Here is a 16,624-nt window from a genome sequence, read left to right on the forward strand (position 1 = left end):
TTCAAAGATAATATTCATCTTTACCCATTTCTGCTATTTAATTTTTTAGAGACACAGACCTCTGTGTCTCTAAGATGTTTTATACCTCATTTTATTTATGAACCTAAGATGTTATCTGTTTACTTTCTGTTACCATAGATGTTGATTTTGTTTGCTTCTGCCGTCCCATCAGCTGTATTTATAATCATTCCATTTCTGTTCTTGGTCACCTCTACAGTCCCCCCTCCACCTTTTTTAAAATTTGGTCTCATTAATCTAAGGCAGTATCATTTGACTCTGTACGTTATAAGTTATATAGAAATACTACCTTTCCTTTCAGTTCTGTCTGATTCCATCTCTCAACTGGCCACTTTTATTTTACTAAGGTTAATAATTACATTTCATTTAATAACCATAATTAAGTCTTCCATTATTTGTTCTGAAAGTTGAAAACCAGTTAACAGTGTTAATATTATTATATCTATGTCCATATTGGGCACTGGAAAGCTAAGTAACATGCTATTACACTTTTTTCTTTACGGTTTCACTGTCACCCTGTGCCACTCAAAAACTTTTTTTTTTTTTTTTGTTTAAATTGAAGTATAGTTGATTTACAATGTTGTGTTAGTTTTAGGTGTACAGCACAGTGATTCAGTTATACATCTATATCTATGTATCCTTTTTCAGATTCTTTTTCCGTATAGGTTATTAGAGAATATTGAGTATAGTTCCCTGTGCTGTACAGTAGATCCTTGTTGGTTATCTGTTTTATATGTAATAGTGTGTAGATACACACTCTTAATCCCAAACTCCTAATTTATCCCTCCCCCCCAACTTTCCCCTTTGGTAACCATAAGTTTGTTTTCTATGTCTGTGGGTCTATTTCTGTTTTGTATATAAATTCATTTGTATCTTTTCTTTTTTTTAGATTCCACATATAAGTGATATCATATAATGTGTGTCTTTCTCTCTCTGGCTTACTTCACTTAGTATGATAATCTCTAGGTTCATCCTTGTTGCTGCAAATGGCATTATTTCCTTCTTTTTTATGGCTGAATAATACTCCATGGTTGTGTGTGTGTGTGTGTGTGTGTGTGTGTGTGTGTGTGTATCACATCTTCTTTATCCATTCCTCTGTTGATGGACATTTAGGTTGCTTCCATGTCTTGGCTATTGTAAATAGTGCTGCCGTGAGCATTGGGGTGTATTTGTCTTTTCAAATTGTGGTTTTCTCTGGATATATGCCCAGGAGTGGGATTGCAGGATCATATGGTAGCTCTATTTTTAGTTTTTTAAGGAACCTCCATACTGTTCTCCATAGTGGCTGTACCAATTTACATTCTCACCAACAGTGAAAGAGGGTTCCTTTTTCTCTACACTCTCTCCAGCATTTATTATTTCTAGAGTTTTTGATGATGGCCATTCTGACTGGTGTGAGGTGATACCTCATTATAATCCTGATTTGCATTTCCCTATTTATTAGCGATGTTGAGCATCTTTTCATGTGCCTTTTGGCCATCTGTATGTCTTTGGAGAAATGTCTGTTTAGATCTTCTGCCCATTTTTTGATTGGGTTTTTTTTTTTTTTTTTTTTTGGTATTGAGCTGTATGAACTATTTTTTTTTTTGCGGTACATGGGCCTCTCACTGTTACGGCCTCTCCCGTTGCGGAGCCCAGGCTCTGGACGCGCAGGCTCAGTGGCCATGGCTCATGGGCCCAGCCGCTCTGCGGCATGTGGGATCTTCCCGGACCGGGGCACGAACCTGTGTTCCCTGCATCGGCAGGCGGACTCTCAACCACTGCGCCACCAGGGAAGCCCTGTATGAACTATTTGTATGTTTGGAGATTAATCCCTTGTTGGTTGCATCATTTGCAAATATTTTCTCCCATTCTGTAGGTTGTCGTTTTGTTTTATTTATGGTTTCCTTTGCTGTGCAAAGGCTTTTAAGTTTCATTAGGTCCTGTTTGTTTGTTTTTGTTTTTATTTCCATTACTCTAGGAGATGGATCCAAAAAGATATTGCTGCAATTTATATCTAAGAGTGTTCTGCCTGTGTTTTCCTCTAGTTTTATAGTATCTGTTCTTACACTTAGATCTTTAATCCATTTTGAGTTTATTTTTGTGTGTGGTGTAAGAGAATGTTCTAATTTCATTCTTTTACATATAGCTGTCCAATTTTCCCAGCACCACTTATTGAAGAGGCTGTCTTTTCTCCATTGTATATTTTTTGTCTCCTTTGTCATAGATTAATTGACCATAGGTGCCTGGGTTTGTTTCTGGGTTTCTATCCTCTTCCATTGATCTATATTTCTGTTCTTGTGCCAGTACCATACTGTATTGATTACTGTAGCTTTGTAGTATAGTCTGAAGTCAGGGAGCCTGATTCCTGCACCTCTGTTTTTCTTTCTCAAGATTGCTTTGGCTATTTGGGATCTTTTGTGTTTCCAGAAACATTTCTAACATCAAATTCAAATAATAGTTAACAGTTACAGAGCACTTGTGTGTGTCAGGCACAGTCTTAAGGACATTATGTATATTATTTCATTTGATCCTCCCAACAAAAAATACTATTCTTGTCCCTTACTTCTCCCCACCCCCCCCCCCAAAAAAAAGGGAATTGTCAGAGAGATGTAAAGTAATTTGCCCAACTGGCAGGGTTGCCATCAAGCTGTAAAATACTGTTATGTGCTGTCCACCTCTGGAGCTCTCTAGAGCAGCCAGCTGCCATGTTTGTGAGGTTCTGAGAGAGTCAGTCTTAGGTGTGCTCTCTGATGATTAATCTCTGTCCTTCTTATCTCTCGCCCCTGATTGTGGGATCTTATAGATGTCTGGGGTGAATACTTTGAAAGTGGTGTGGGAATGCGGGTGCTGAGTGAGTTGGGGAATTTTACTCTTCAGGGGAATTGTTGGAAGTTTTCACTCTGTTTTTTTTTCCCCTTTGAGTTTCTTATAGGAGTCCTAAGTTAACTGGGATAGTAACTAGTACACCCCCCTTTCTGCCCATCAGTTGCTCAGCTTAGAAAACCTACAGTTAACATCATATTTCATGGTGAAACATTGAAAAATGTCCTTACAGGAAGGCAAGGATGCCCTTTCTCACCACTCTCACTATTCAGTCGTTGCAATAAGGGGAAAAAAGAAGTAAGTGTAAAGATGGGAAAGAAGTAAAACTGTCTCTATTTGCAGATGACATGATTGTGTACATAGAAATCCTAAGGAATCTACAAAGAAACTGTCAGAACTAATAAGAATTAAGTAAGGTTGCAGAGAATTTAAGGTTAATATTAAAAAAAAAACTATGTTTACATAGTAGCAGCAGAAAACCAGAAAATGAAGTTTAACAAACAAATCCGTTTATAATATCTAGAAAATACTGTAAAATACTTAGGAATAAATTTAACAAAAGATATGCAAGCCCTCTTTACTAAAAAACATCAGAATAATGCTGAGAGAAATTAAAGAAGACCTAAGTAAATGGGGAGATATGACATGTTCATGCATCAGAAGACTCAGTTTGTTAGATGTTGGTTCTCCTAAAATTGCTGTGTAGATTCATTGCAATTCTAATCAAAATTCTGCTGGCTCTTACAACTCAAGAAGTAGACAGCCCAGTTAAAAATGGGCAGAAGAACTGAACAGACATTTCACAAAAGAAGATATACAAATGGCCAATAAGCATATGTAGGGATGCCGAACATCATTAGCCATCAAGAAATGCAAACTAAAACCACAGCTCTATACCACTGTATATTTATTAGGTTAGTTAAGATTAAAAAGACAGACAATACCAAGGTTGGTGAGAATGTGGAGCAGCTGGAGTTGCCATACACCGCTGGTAGCAATGAAAATGATACAATTACTTTGGAAAGTGTTTAGCAGTTTCTCAGAAGTTAAACAGAAACCCACCATATCACTCCACTTCTCCACTTCTAGGTATTTAGTTACCCAAGAGAAATGAAGTAATGTCCATGCAGATGTTCACTGAAGCTTTATTACAATAATCCCAAACTGGAAACAGTGTAGTTGTCCTCCATCTTTATTACAATAAAAAGTCCATCTACCATTAAATGGATAAACAAATGGTGGTACATACATATAATGGAATAGTATTCAGCAATAAAAAACCCAAACATCTAATGTCCGCAACCTGATCGTCATTAAGCTGAGTGAAAGAAACCCGAAGCCAGAGTACATAATGTGTGATTCCATTTATATAAAAATCATAGAAAATGCATGCTGATCGACAGTGACATAAAGCAAATCATTGGTTACCTGGAGCCAGGGGAACAAGGAGGGAGAGACCTCAAAGAGGCATGTGGAATTTTGAGAAGTGATGGAAATTTATCTTGATTGTGGTGGTGGTTTTATTCACATATACAAGTGTCAAAACTCATTAAATGCTCTGCTTTAAACAGTGCAGTTCATTCAAGGAAAATCATACCTCTAAGTTGATAAATAAAATAGTGACTGACAAGTGCATGTTAGAAAATATATAATTCAGTAAATAAGCTGTACCGGTATAAGTCAATTCTAGTTGCTAGTTCACGTTTTCATAACATAGTCATATTCCATTGAGGTGTAACAGTCTTACTAAGAATCACATCGCTGCCAAATCTGTTAAACAAATAAAAGACTTCATTGTTTCTTAAAGTTTTTGTAGTGAGAAGGTATAACAGAAGAATCTGTTACTCTTGTTTTAGTTCTGGTACTTGGATTTCCTGTGTTCCTTTTTTCTTCCTTTATTCCCTTCCAAGCTATTTTAAACTTATTACCCAGAAGTTAACAAATTTGAATTTGTTGATTTGGGAAGTAAAAAAACCTTTTGTTTCTGATCTGTTACCAGGTGAGTCCATAAACAACTGTAAACTTCTGTAACCATTCAAACTTCTCCCTTCTAAGTATAATTTTAGCTTCATAATTTCACATATGGAATTAGACCAAGTAAGTATAACAAGATCCATGATTAAATATGTAATTTTCAATAATAGGAAAAGTAAATGGAAGAAAATCCAACTTTCTCTCTATGGAACTTCACATTTGTTGTAATAACCATGAGCTGCAAAAGTTGTAGTGATTCCCTCACCCCATCACCTCCATTTTTAAAAAAGCTATAGCATCTTTTGTTACATAATTTTAACATAGATTGTCAGGTTGTTTTCCCATATGTCACTGTAGAAGTCCTTAAAACACAATGTCATCGTTTTTGGTGCTGCTATAAGCACTTGTGCTACTTACCTTAATTCAAACTTACGTTTTCTGTTTTCCTTTAGCTTTTTTTGGTATATGCATCCATGTACCTTATCCAGTCATACTTAAGATTTTTTTTCATAAGGCTGAGAGAAGTGGATTTAGAAAATGTGATTATCAGATACACTGTTTAAACAAGCGTGATATTTAGGATCTGCAGATGATTAAAGAAAATAGCAAATCTTGGTTCTGATTTATTCCTACTGGCTCTTTCTGGCTGGTAAGTCAGGTCTTAGAACATTGGAAGAATGCAGATTTAAGTTATTGTCTGTGATTTCAGCTCCCATAGAATTTTTGATGCTAAGGTTCTTTCAAAATAGGGGATAATAACAAGAAGAGCCCTTATCTTTAAGAAGATTCTTTCCTATGAGCATCTCCACCTTAAATTAAAAAAAGTTTTTTAAAGGCCTTTAAAGAAAAGATAAAGGACTGAAGGTGTAAACACACGATACTGTTTGGTCTTTGCCATCCTCTTGAAAAACAGAAGATAAGGCTCACCTAATTTAAGAACACTTAAACTCTTGGTATCTTGGGTATATTGTAACAGGTACTGGCTTAGCAGATTTTGAAGCTAAAGAGGGAGCCAAGAAGGGTGGCGTGGTAGGAAGAATTTGCCTGTTTTCCAAAGACCCTGCCCTGAAATTGAGTGAGGCAAAAGTAATTGACAGGATAATGGGTGGTGGCAGGCAGAAGCAATAAGGAGAAAAAGGCAGAAATTCCAAATGGCCACAAGAAAGAAGGAGGAGAGTTGGGAGGAATTCGCCCAGGCTGCAGATGAAGGGCACTGCCTTTATATAAAGGCCGAGACATTTGCCTGTTGTGCCATTTCTGATGTCCAGGGTCACCAGTCTCTCATGCCCAGCCATACACACGCACCCCCTTGGCTAACAACTATTTTGAAAATAGTCGTTCTCATTAATTGAATATTATGGTTAAATGAGAATTGACCAAAAAGTAGGTTTTATATGAAGTCTTACTGCAAATACCTTTAGGAATGCCCACATTCCTGTGGAAGTTGTTTATAGTGATCATTGTCGTCTCTTTCACCCCAAAGTACCATTTTCATTTTGAACATCTCCAGGTTGTGTTCTCCTTGAACGTAGGGACTGTCTTTTGTTAGTGTTTTCACAGCATCTAGTTTATTATGTGGCACAGGTAGGCACTTGTCAAAAGAACATTTGTCATCGTTCAGTGAAGATGAAGGATGTTCAGGTGATAGTCTTTTTTATATGAATCCTTGGTGTTAGGTTACTCCCTGTGCCCTGCTACATTGAGAATTAAAAAACAATGAAGTCCTGTGAGACTTGAGATGAATAAACGTCCAGCTCTTCTGTATACGTGGAACTTCATCTTTATTCTGAATTTCTGTTATGAAGCATTATAGGTCTGGCTCCATGATCCAATATTCACCTCAGGATTTAAAAAATTTTTTTTAAGTACATTATCTTTAAAGTTATTGAAATGTGATAAAGCAACATCATCTTGTTTCTTTAAAAAAATGATTTTTAAAGCAAAAACATTAAGAAGTAACTATTAAAACTTAAATTTATATTGTGTATATTGAGCAGAGAGTAGAAGTTATTTCCAAATTGAGATGCAGGAAGCTTTAAAATGCCTGTTCATCCTTTATCAGCATTACTGAATGAATCAGCAATTTGCTCAGGTCAGTGAACTTTATTTTGAACTGTAACAATAGTTTCTATTTCCAAGAATATAGAAAAATTCATGTGTGACATAGGAATCTGAATTTGGTGTTAAGAAATTGACAGAATTTTAGGTCTGGCAGGCTCTGGGGGGGTATTATATCTTACTGTTTAGGTTTGAAAAATGATAGAAGATGACAGATGTTAGAAGGATGTGTGCCATTCTTACCTGGTTTAGTCATTACTTAGTTATTGTTATTTGGTAAAATTGGATTATTGACCACTTAGATGGCTTTCAGAATTAGGAAAATGGAATTTCAGAACAACTTTTTATAGTGCTCCATGCTAATGAGGCCAAGTGCGGGTAGTTGTGTTGGCTGTGTTTATAGTTGCCAACCTTTGCTCTTCTTTGGCCAGTTGCTCCCAGAGCTGGGCCTCCCTTTTGCTCCTCCTGACTCTGGAAAACCTATCCAAGGAATCTTCTCTGAGTACGTGGCTCAGCGGCATTATTCCCTTATGTATTGGGATAGCTGACTGCGCTGTGTTTGGAAGATGTAGGTGATTGGGGTTCTGGGTTTATACTAAAAAGGCCAAGTCATTTGTTCAGAAGCAAGTACCTGCATTGGGCAAGGTACTCTCTTACATGCTTGAGTTATGGCAGAGAACAAGTCAGGCAAGGTTCTGACATTTACTCTGAGATCTAAAGGTGAGGAGTTAGTCAGCTGAAGAGTAGAAGTCCAGGGAGTGGGGAGAGCATGTGCAAAGGTCCTGAGGTCAGAAGGAGCTTGGTGCCTTTGGGCGAGAAGGAAGGAAGGTCAGGCTGGAGAATAGTGAGAGAGAGAGACAAAGGCTTTTGAGGCAAGTCTGGATTAATAGAAAACCTAACCAGGCAGGTCTGGAGGGCATGCTAAGGATTTAGAATTGATCATAAGAAATTTGGAAGACGTGGGGTTTTCAGCAAGGGAGACACTGATATAGGGGAATAAATTGGAGAGGATCAAGAGGGGCTTGAGGGGGCTGAGGCTTTTGTTATTTGTATTATCATCATAATTAATAGCTAATATTTATAATTTGTTTGCTTTGGGCCACTGTGTTCAACCCTTTACCCTCATTTTCTTCATGTAAACCTCACAACAACCCAGTGAAGTGTTGCTGTTATCCTTGTTTTACAGGTGAGGAAAACAAGACCCAACCCAGCAAGGGTTAAGCAGGTTGTCCAAGGCCGTGTAGTGAGTAAGTGGCAGAGCTGGGATTTGAACCCAGACAGCGTATGATTCTAGACCCTGTTCTGTTAGCCAGTGGGCTTGTGTTTTCAATGTATGAGGTCATGGTCCATTATTGGTTCTTGAAATTTGAGTGGATCACAACTGGAATTATTTTTTTAATAGAACAGATTAGAAATTAGACTACTTTGCACTAGTAAGGATAAAATATTAATATGTGAAATTTTGTGCCACTTTTCATTTTATATATTTGTACATATGTGAGCTTGTAAGACATTGCAAGAGGATAAACAGCATTTGTCTAGGCAAGAGCCAGTGTGATGGCTTGGACTGGAGTTGTGGCGGTGTAGATGGAGACAAATGGGTCTCAGCTGTAAGAGGTCGAGGCACCAGGTCTCGGTAAGAGATTGGACACTGGGGCCGAGTGTGGGAGGTGTCAGCGATGAGTCCCACATCCCGGGTGGCTGTTAACTGCCCGATTCTCAGCTGCAGCTGATGGGACTTGGTGTTGGCATATGGCCCAGATCTGCAAGCTGACCAACTTATGAGCGAACCTGTCACAGAAAACGGCTCAACAGGAGGGTTGAGCCGAGAGTAAATTCTCTGTCTTGAATTTGAGGCAAGTAGTGAGCAAACTGGTGGCAGTGGACCACACAAACACATGTGGCCTAACAGCAGCTCTAGAGTGAAGGTATAGGAATTGGTCTTTGTTTTATGTGAACATATCTCTCCATTTATTTAAGTGTTCCTCAGTGTCTTTCAATATAGTTTTTTTTTAATTGAGGTAAAATTGGTATATAAACATTATATAACCTTTAGGTGTTTACCATTATAATTCCACATCTGTGTACATTACAAAGTGCTTACTGCTAAATCTCTAGTTACCATCCATCACCAGCCATACAGCTGACCACTTTCATCTATTTCGCTCATCCCTAACCCTGTTCCCTTCTGGTAACCAGCAGTCTGTTCTCTGTATGTACAAATTTTATTTTGTTTTTGTTTGTTTTCTTTTAGACTCCATATATGAGTGGGATCATACAGTATTTATCTTTCTCCATCTGACTATTTACACTTAACATTATACCCTCAAGGTCCATTTGTATTGTTGCAAATGGCAAGATTTCATTTTTTTATGGCCGAGTAGTATTCCATTGTATATATATACCACATCTTTATCCATTCATCCATTGATGGACATTTATGTTGTTTCCATATGTTGGTTATTGTGAATAATGCTGCATTGAACATGGGGGTGTGTGTGTATATGTTTTCCAGTTAGCGTTTTCATATTCTTTGGATAAATACCCAGAAGTGGAATGGTCGGATTATATGGTACTTCTATTCTTAATTTGCTGAGGAATTTCCCCACTGTTTTCCATAGTGGCTTCACCAATTTACATTACCACCAACAGAGTAGGAGGGTAAGATTTGTATAGTTTTAAGGGTTTGCAAGGCAGAGGATAGGAAAGAATAAGGAGGCTGGGGACTTGTGCAGGGACATAGCAAGGCATGTGGTCAGCTGTTGAATCTGGCTTGCCTGGGGAGGGTATACAGTTTCAGATAAAGTGGAGGGCAGTGGTCTGTGTGGTACCACACACACAAGATACATAATTTCTTTGAATGATGGTTCCTCCCCACTACTCCTAACACTAATTCCTTGTGTTGATAGATGAAATATTAAGACCCATTGCTAAAGGGAATTTACTACCCTCTCCTGTGAGCACAACCCAAAAGTCGAGGTAGTCCTAGGACATGATTTTAGAGTTGCTATGATTTCATGTGGTATGCTGAATCAGTAAATGATAGGTTGTGATTCTTGACCTTCGGTAGAGTTTAACCACATAGTGAGAGATTTTACTGTAGTTGACTATTTCTGAGGAACTCAACATTTCAGCTATAATGAGCACCTTAAAAATAAACACATAAGTGAAATAGAATTCATGGATGCACTTCATGTGTTTGTTACTAAGACACCCTGTCTTTGAGGTGGAATTCACCCTTGATTTGGGCCTGGTCTGTCTGAACTTTAGTAGTTCTTACTTCTCCTTTCATTTTTGTTTGGAGTATAGCAACTGAAAACAGTAACATTTATTCAGTCACTGAACATGTGTGGACCTTCACGTTTCAGGCAGTGAATAAGGTGTCAGAAGAGCAAAAGTGAACGACACAGGGATGACCCCTGTGAGGAGCTTTTCAGCCTCTACTGTGGTTGCCATGCCATGGTGGGGTGTGCACACACACCTTGGGGTGCTCACTGCTGGCCATTGGGGGCCGGAAGAAAATATTAGAGCTTCTCTTTCAACCTCTTACATTCAGTCTCTGTGTGTTTTATAACATATGTAATATATAAGAATGGTACATGTCTGAAATATATGGACACATACATATATTGGGGCTGCCCTTTTTTTTTTGCCAGTAGTATGTATGGATCAAAAAAAAGTTTGGAGGCTACTGTATGTTAGTATGTATTTTAAAAAATATACATTTTTGATAACTTTCTCTTACGTTTTAGCATTTTGAGAAAACCAAGAGTTTCTGTGTATGGTATACTATGTTCTTAACGGTAGAGTAGTCCTATTTGTTGCCTACATTTTGTCATGTCAAGTAAGACTTGTTATGTGAAAAAGACTCATTACTAAGATCTGGCCTGACAGATTTGAGGCTTTCAATCAAGGGAAGTCCTTTTCTTCTTCATGTTGGAGGGACTTTACCTTTTGTATTACATGTCCCTTGTTCTGAAGCCCAAAGTATGACCTCTGGTGATCTGTACGCACGCCCATTAATGTCTTAAAGCAACAGGATTGGGATGCCACCCAGAAATTTCTCGGCCACCCTGTTTGCTCTTTGGAGCTATTTTCTCCGTACAAAATGTCTCATTTTCAGAGAGCCCTGAAATCCTTGCTTCAGAAAGGTCTTCCCTTCCTCACCCTAAGAATCATTTTTCCTAAAATTAGTTAGGAAAACTCCTTATCAAGAACCAATTTTAAATGAGGTAAAGTGAAGAAATGCTTCCAGGCTCTCGAGAGGCTGTTGTTTTCAGTTGGGTTTTAGTGATGAGTATTTTAATCGTTATTTGCTAGTGTCACTTGAACAAACCTCTTTACCAAGGTTTTCTGCGAGTGACACTTGGCCTGTGTCTTGGCAGGATTAATGACTGTCAGAAGCATGCTCTCTCGGACCCTCCCGACGCCACCTGTGACGCAGAATGTCGCTGGGTGAGAACGCGGTGTTCGCCTACGAGTCGTCGGTGCACAGCGGCCACGTGCTGCGCAGCCTGGACGAGCAGCGCCGGAAGGACGTGCTGTGTGACGTCACGGTGCTGGTGGCGGGCCAGCCCTTCCGCGCCCACCGCGCCGTGCTGGCTGCCTGCAGCGCCTACTTCCACTCCAGGCTCGCGGGCCAGGCCGACGCCGACCTGCGCATCACTCTGCCGGAAGAGGTAGGAGAGGTCGTCCTGATTTCAATTTAACTTAATTAAATCTCTCCTGGTTTATAAAGTTAAAAGAAGACCCAGTCTCCCCGTCCTCAGGCCGAGGAGCAGTTCCCGGCTTCTGCAACAGCACATTGCTTTAACTTTCTTCTTAGAAATGATGACGTTTTACACGTAAAATGATTAACTTTGGATGTGCGTGAATATTTGTTGAGCAGTTGAATAACTTGACCCCCTGTAATTTTATTTGTTTGTTTGTTTGTTTGGCTGTGCTGTGCTGCTTGTGGGATGTTAGTTCCTCTATCAGGGAAAGAACCCAGGCCCTCGGCAGAGCACAGAGCCCTAACCACTGGACTGCCAGGGAACTCCCACCCCATTGTTATTTTTAATGAAACGACCCAGCCAGTGGATTACAGACATTCAGAGAGGCCATGCTGGGAGAGGCCATACCATGTGCTCTTCTCTCCCTTCGGACCTTTTTCTGTGATGGGAAACTGACAGGGATTAGGGTTCTCTAAAACATCCATTTCTCTAGGACCCGCCCTCATGGATATGGGTTGGGAGTGAGTTGCAGGTGACAGCCTCCCTGTGATGCTTAGTTTTATTGTTTTCACTATGGGTCAGAGTTGTCAGATCTGTTAGTTTTTCAAGCAGCTGTTAGCTAAGGATTTTAGAATTTGGAGGAAACCTAAAAGATTATGCATTCCAGCCTCCTCATTTTGTCTACATGTGGCTGTTAGGTACTCCAGAAGTGTTCTTTCTCTCCCTTTCTTCTTGAGATTGTGGCTGTGCGTTGGTAGAAGAAAGGTGATTTTGTGTCATACTTATAGAGCCTTGCCCTTACACACCTTTCGCCCACCAGCCTGTTGTGGAGCTCACGCACCTAGATATTTAAGTCCTTGTTACCATCCTGCCTGCAAGAGACCTCTCTCTGGGGCAGGAGTGCTGGGTATACACTGACTCTTATAACAGCTTGCTTGATTTCATTAGTAACTACAGTTAGAAGAATGCTGAACCTTGTGGCATTGGGACACATTAGAAGCTGTTAAAAGGAATTTGGACAAAGTATGTAGAACTTCTGTGTGTACGACAGGTGTGTGGGGGCTGCTCTGTGATGACACTAAGTCTACAGTTTACCTTATCGCTGGCCATGCGTACATACATGAAATTGTAGCTACAGTTTGGGGAAGCAAAAGGTTGTCAGTTCTGTGGCAGAGGTCAGAGCAAATAATATGATAACCAAGACAACGACAGGAAGGGCCAACTATAGGTTAGCCATTGTTTTTTAAAAAGTAGCAACACGTATCATAATGGAGATATCCTTATTATGGTCTGTAGTTTCAAATTACTTAATATGACTTTCCAAGTAGAGAAAAATGTGATTCATATGCATGGAAGGAAAGGTATATGCATGCATGTGTGTGTATATGCATTCATTCATTCTAATTTGAATGTAAATCAAATTTTCAGATATTTGAAGTATTTCATCATAGTGACAAATTGAAAAGATCATTGTGTAACTCACTGTCTTAAAAGCCTCTTTTGATTATTTTAACTTATTTAAAAATTTTTTAATTGAAATATTTATTGAGATAATTATAAATTCACATGTAGCTGTAAGACATAATGCAGAGAGATCCCTTGTTGCACTTTGTCCAGTTTCTTCTAATAGTAACATTTTGCAACATTATAGTACAAAATCACAACTGTCAGGATTCTGACAGTAATACAGTTCACCCATCTTATTCAGACTTCCCTGGTTTTACTTGTACTAAATTGTGTGTGTGTATGAAGTTCTATACAGTTTCATTTTCTGGGTGGGTCCATGTATCCACCACCACAGTCTGAACAGTTTCAGCACCCACCCAAGGATCCCTTGTGTTGCCCTCTTATAATCACACCCATTTCCTTCCTGCCCTCTGTCTGCTCTCCCTTACCCCCTTGCTCCACTCCTAATCCCTGGCAACCACTAATCTGTCCTTTTCTAAAGTCTTGTCATTTCAAAAATGTTATATAAATGGAATCATAATAGTATGTGACCTTTTGGGATTGGCCTTTTTCCGCTTAGCATAATTCCTTTGAGATTTATCAAAGTTGTATGCATCAGTAGTGTGTTCCTTTTTATTGTATTCCATAGGGTGGGTGTACCAGTTTTTATTTAGCTATACACCTACTGAAGGAAATCAGGCTGATTCCAGTTTTTGGCTGTTACAAATAAAGCTGCTGTGAGCACTTGTACAAACATGAGTTTTCATTTTTCTGGCATAAAAGAACAGGAGTGCAGTTGCTGGGACATAGGGTGGTTGCATGTTTAGTTTTAAAAGAAACTACCAAACTGGTTTTCAAAGTGGCTGCACCATTTTACATTCCCACCAGCAATACATGAGTGATCCAATTTCTACACATCTTCATCAGTATTTGGTGTTGCTGTTTTTTATTTTAGCTATGTAAAAGCTAATTAAGTACTCCCAGTTTAGCAGTATTTTAAGAAGATCACAAAAAATTATATATTGATCACTCTTATGGGAATTCAGTGTTTTAATATTAATTTTGTATTTTGTGCCCAGAATGAGGCTTTCCCTGCACTACAGTTGGTTTCATTTGCCCCTCACTTTGCAGAGGCAGGTTCAGTGTAAATGTGCAAGTTTCTGCTGAAAAGTTTTATTACCTAGAGTCCATGGATCTTTGCTAAAACAGTACTGGGCATGAGTTTTAGAACTTCACTTAGATCATTTTTTAAATCTGAATCTTTAAAAGTTTTATTAGAAATTTTTGGCATGAAATAAAGATAATAATTACCATTTACTGTGCATTCACCATGGACCAGGACTACTTTAAGTGCCTTGGATATATTGTTTTCCATCCTTAAAAATTTCACTTTTGTAGTTTATAGCAGTTGTAGTTTATAGTTGTTTGGAATATAGTGACCACATGGGGCTGGGATGGCAACAGACACCTGGCACTTGACTGTGTGTTGCAGATCGTATCCATGTTGCTTTATTCCATAGATGATTTCTTTCAGCTAATGTGGAAAATTGTGGTAATGTTTATATCTTTACCTCATATGAGTAAATCATACTCCATGGGTCATTAAGAGTAGAGTCTATAAAGTGAAGGGTGTGGTCCCAATGAACAAGATGTGAGAAGCATGCTTTTCTAAATTCCCTTAGCTTTACATTTCCTAGAAGAATATTTTTTCTTACCAAATTAAAATACCCGTTTTGTAAATATTGTAAAGAGGTTACTCATCTTGCCACCCTCCTACTTCTCTTGTACTTATCTACTAGATGGCTTTCATGTGATGCATTTATCTTTATTTTGTATATTAACAGGTGACAGTTAAAGGATTTGAACCTTTAATTCAGTTTGCCTACACTGCTAAACTGATACTAAGTAAGGACAATGTGGATGAAGTGTACAAGTGTGTGGAATTTTTAGGTGTACCTGATATTGAGGAATCCTGCTTTCAGTTTCTCAAATACAAGTTTTTGGACTCCACTGCAGACCAGCAAGAATGCCCAAGAAAAAAATGCTTCTCATCACCCTGTCAGAAACCAGATTTTAGATTTTCACTTTTGGACCAGAGGGATTTAGAAATTGATGAGGTGGAGGAATTTTTGGAAAATAAAAATGTTCAGACTCCTCACTGTAAACTCCGTAGGTATCAAGGCAGTGCAAAAGTATCTCCTCCTCTACAAGACAGTGCCAGTCAAACATGTGAATCCATGTGCTTAGCAAAGGATGCCGCTCTGGCTCTGCCATCTTTGTGCCCCAAATACCGAAAATTCCAAAAAGCGTTTGGAACTGACAGAGTCCGCACTGTGGAATCCAGTGTCAAAGACATTCACACTTCTTCTGCTCAGCCAAATGAGACATCTGAAAATGAGTGTCTGGGAGGAATCCAGGACTGTGCAGATTTGCAGGTGATTTTAAAATGTGAAGAAGGAAAATTAGCAATGGAACATGAAGAAGCCAAGAAGAAAGATCCTGCTTCTCAGTGCCCATCAGGAAAAACAGAAGCGACTCCTTTTCCCCCCACTTCTACAGATCCCCATGGGCTCTATTCTCTGTCTCTTTTACACACGTATGACCAGTATGGTGACTTGAATTTTGCTGGTATGCAAAACACGACAGTGTTAACAGAAAAGCCTTTGTCAGGTTCAGATGTTCGAGAAGAGAAAACTTTCGGTGAGAGTCAAGATTTGAAATCTGACTCTGGCCCCAGGGAAGATAGTAGCCTCGCCTCGAGTGATCTGAGTAGCGTGGAACGAGAAGTGGCCGAACACCTAGCGAAAGGCTTCTGGAGTGACATTTGCAGCACGGACTCTCCTTGCCAAATGCAGTTATCACCTGCCGTGGCCAAAGATGGCTCAGAACAGATCTACTCCCAGAAACGGTCTGAGTGTCCCTGGTTAGGTATCAGGATTAGTGAGAGCCCAGAACCGGGTCAGAGGACTTTCACAACGTTGAGTTCTGTCAATTGCCCTTTCATAAGTACTCTGAGTACCGAAGGCTGTTCTAGCAATTTGGAAATTGGAAACGATGACTATGTTTCAGAGCCCCAACAGGAACCTTGTCCCTACGCTTGTGTGATTAGCTTGGGAGACGACTCTGAGACGGATACCGAAGGAGACAGTGAACCCTGTTCAGCCAGAGAACAAGAATGTGAGGTGAGCGGAAAATGAGTGTGTTGTTAAGTCATTGTTTTATTTTACCACAGTTAATTGGGATTAATGTGTCAGCTCCTGTTGCATCACTGGGGATGTGAGCTGGCTCAGAGAGGGAGGAGGAAGCCCATACACAGTTAATTATACAACCATGTGATAAATACCAGGAGTGCGTGATGAAGTTTGAAGGACTTCTGTGTTCATTTATTTCAAGTAGGTGTATTTATTTTGTTAACCAGGTTATGGATTCACACATTGGGTGTTTAACTGTTTAAATCAAATGCCAGGTCCCGAGAGGAAAAAGAAAAATGATTCTGTAACATTATGTGATAACTTCTGGTTAAATACAGCATATATTCAGTCTTATTCACTGCCACATGGATGTCTAGACGTGGGACTAGTCACTTGGCAATAACTTAGCAGTGGCTGGTT

At 39.2% G+C, this 16,624-nt stretch overlaps 1 protein-coding gene across 5 annotated transcripts in view; it reads left to right on the plus strand.

Moving 5' to 3' along the window:
- Positions 1–16,624, plus strand: part of BACH1 (BTB domain and CNC homolog 1) — a 106,501-nt gene that overhangs the window by 13,006 nt on the left and 76,871 nt on the right. For all 5 annotated transcript variants that reach the window (XM_060150819.1, XM_060150817.1, XM_060150818.1 and 2 more), the window contains exons 2-3: positions 11,241–11,534; positions 14,858–16,195. In XM_060150819.1, coding sequence (XP_060006802.1) covers positions 11,301–11,534; positions 14,858–16,195 — 1,572 coding nt within the window. In that variant the 5' untranslated portion in view covers positions 11,241–11,300. The remainder of the gene's footprint in view (positions 1–11,240; positions 11,535–14,857; positions 16,196–16,624) is intronic.

The sequence above is a fragment of the Lagenorhynchus albirostris genome, chromosome 5 (genome assembly GCF_949774975.1).
Source record: "Lagenorhynchus albirostris chromosome 5, mLagAlb1.1, whole genome shotgun sequence".
NCBI classification, from domain to species: Eukaryota; Metazoa; Chordata; class Mammalia; order Artiodactyla; family Delphinidae; genus Lagenorhynchus; species Lagenorhynchus albirostris.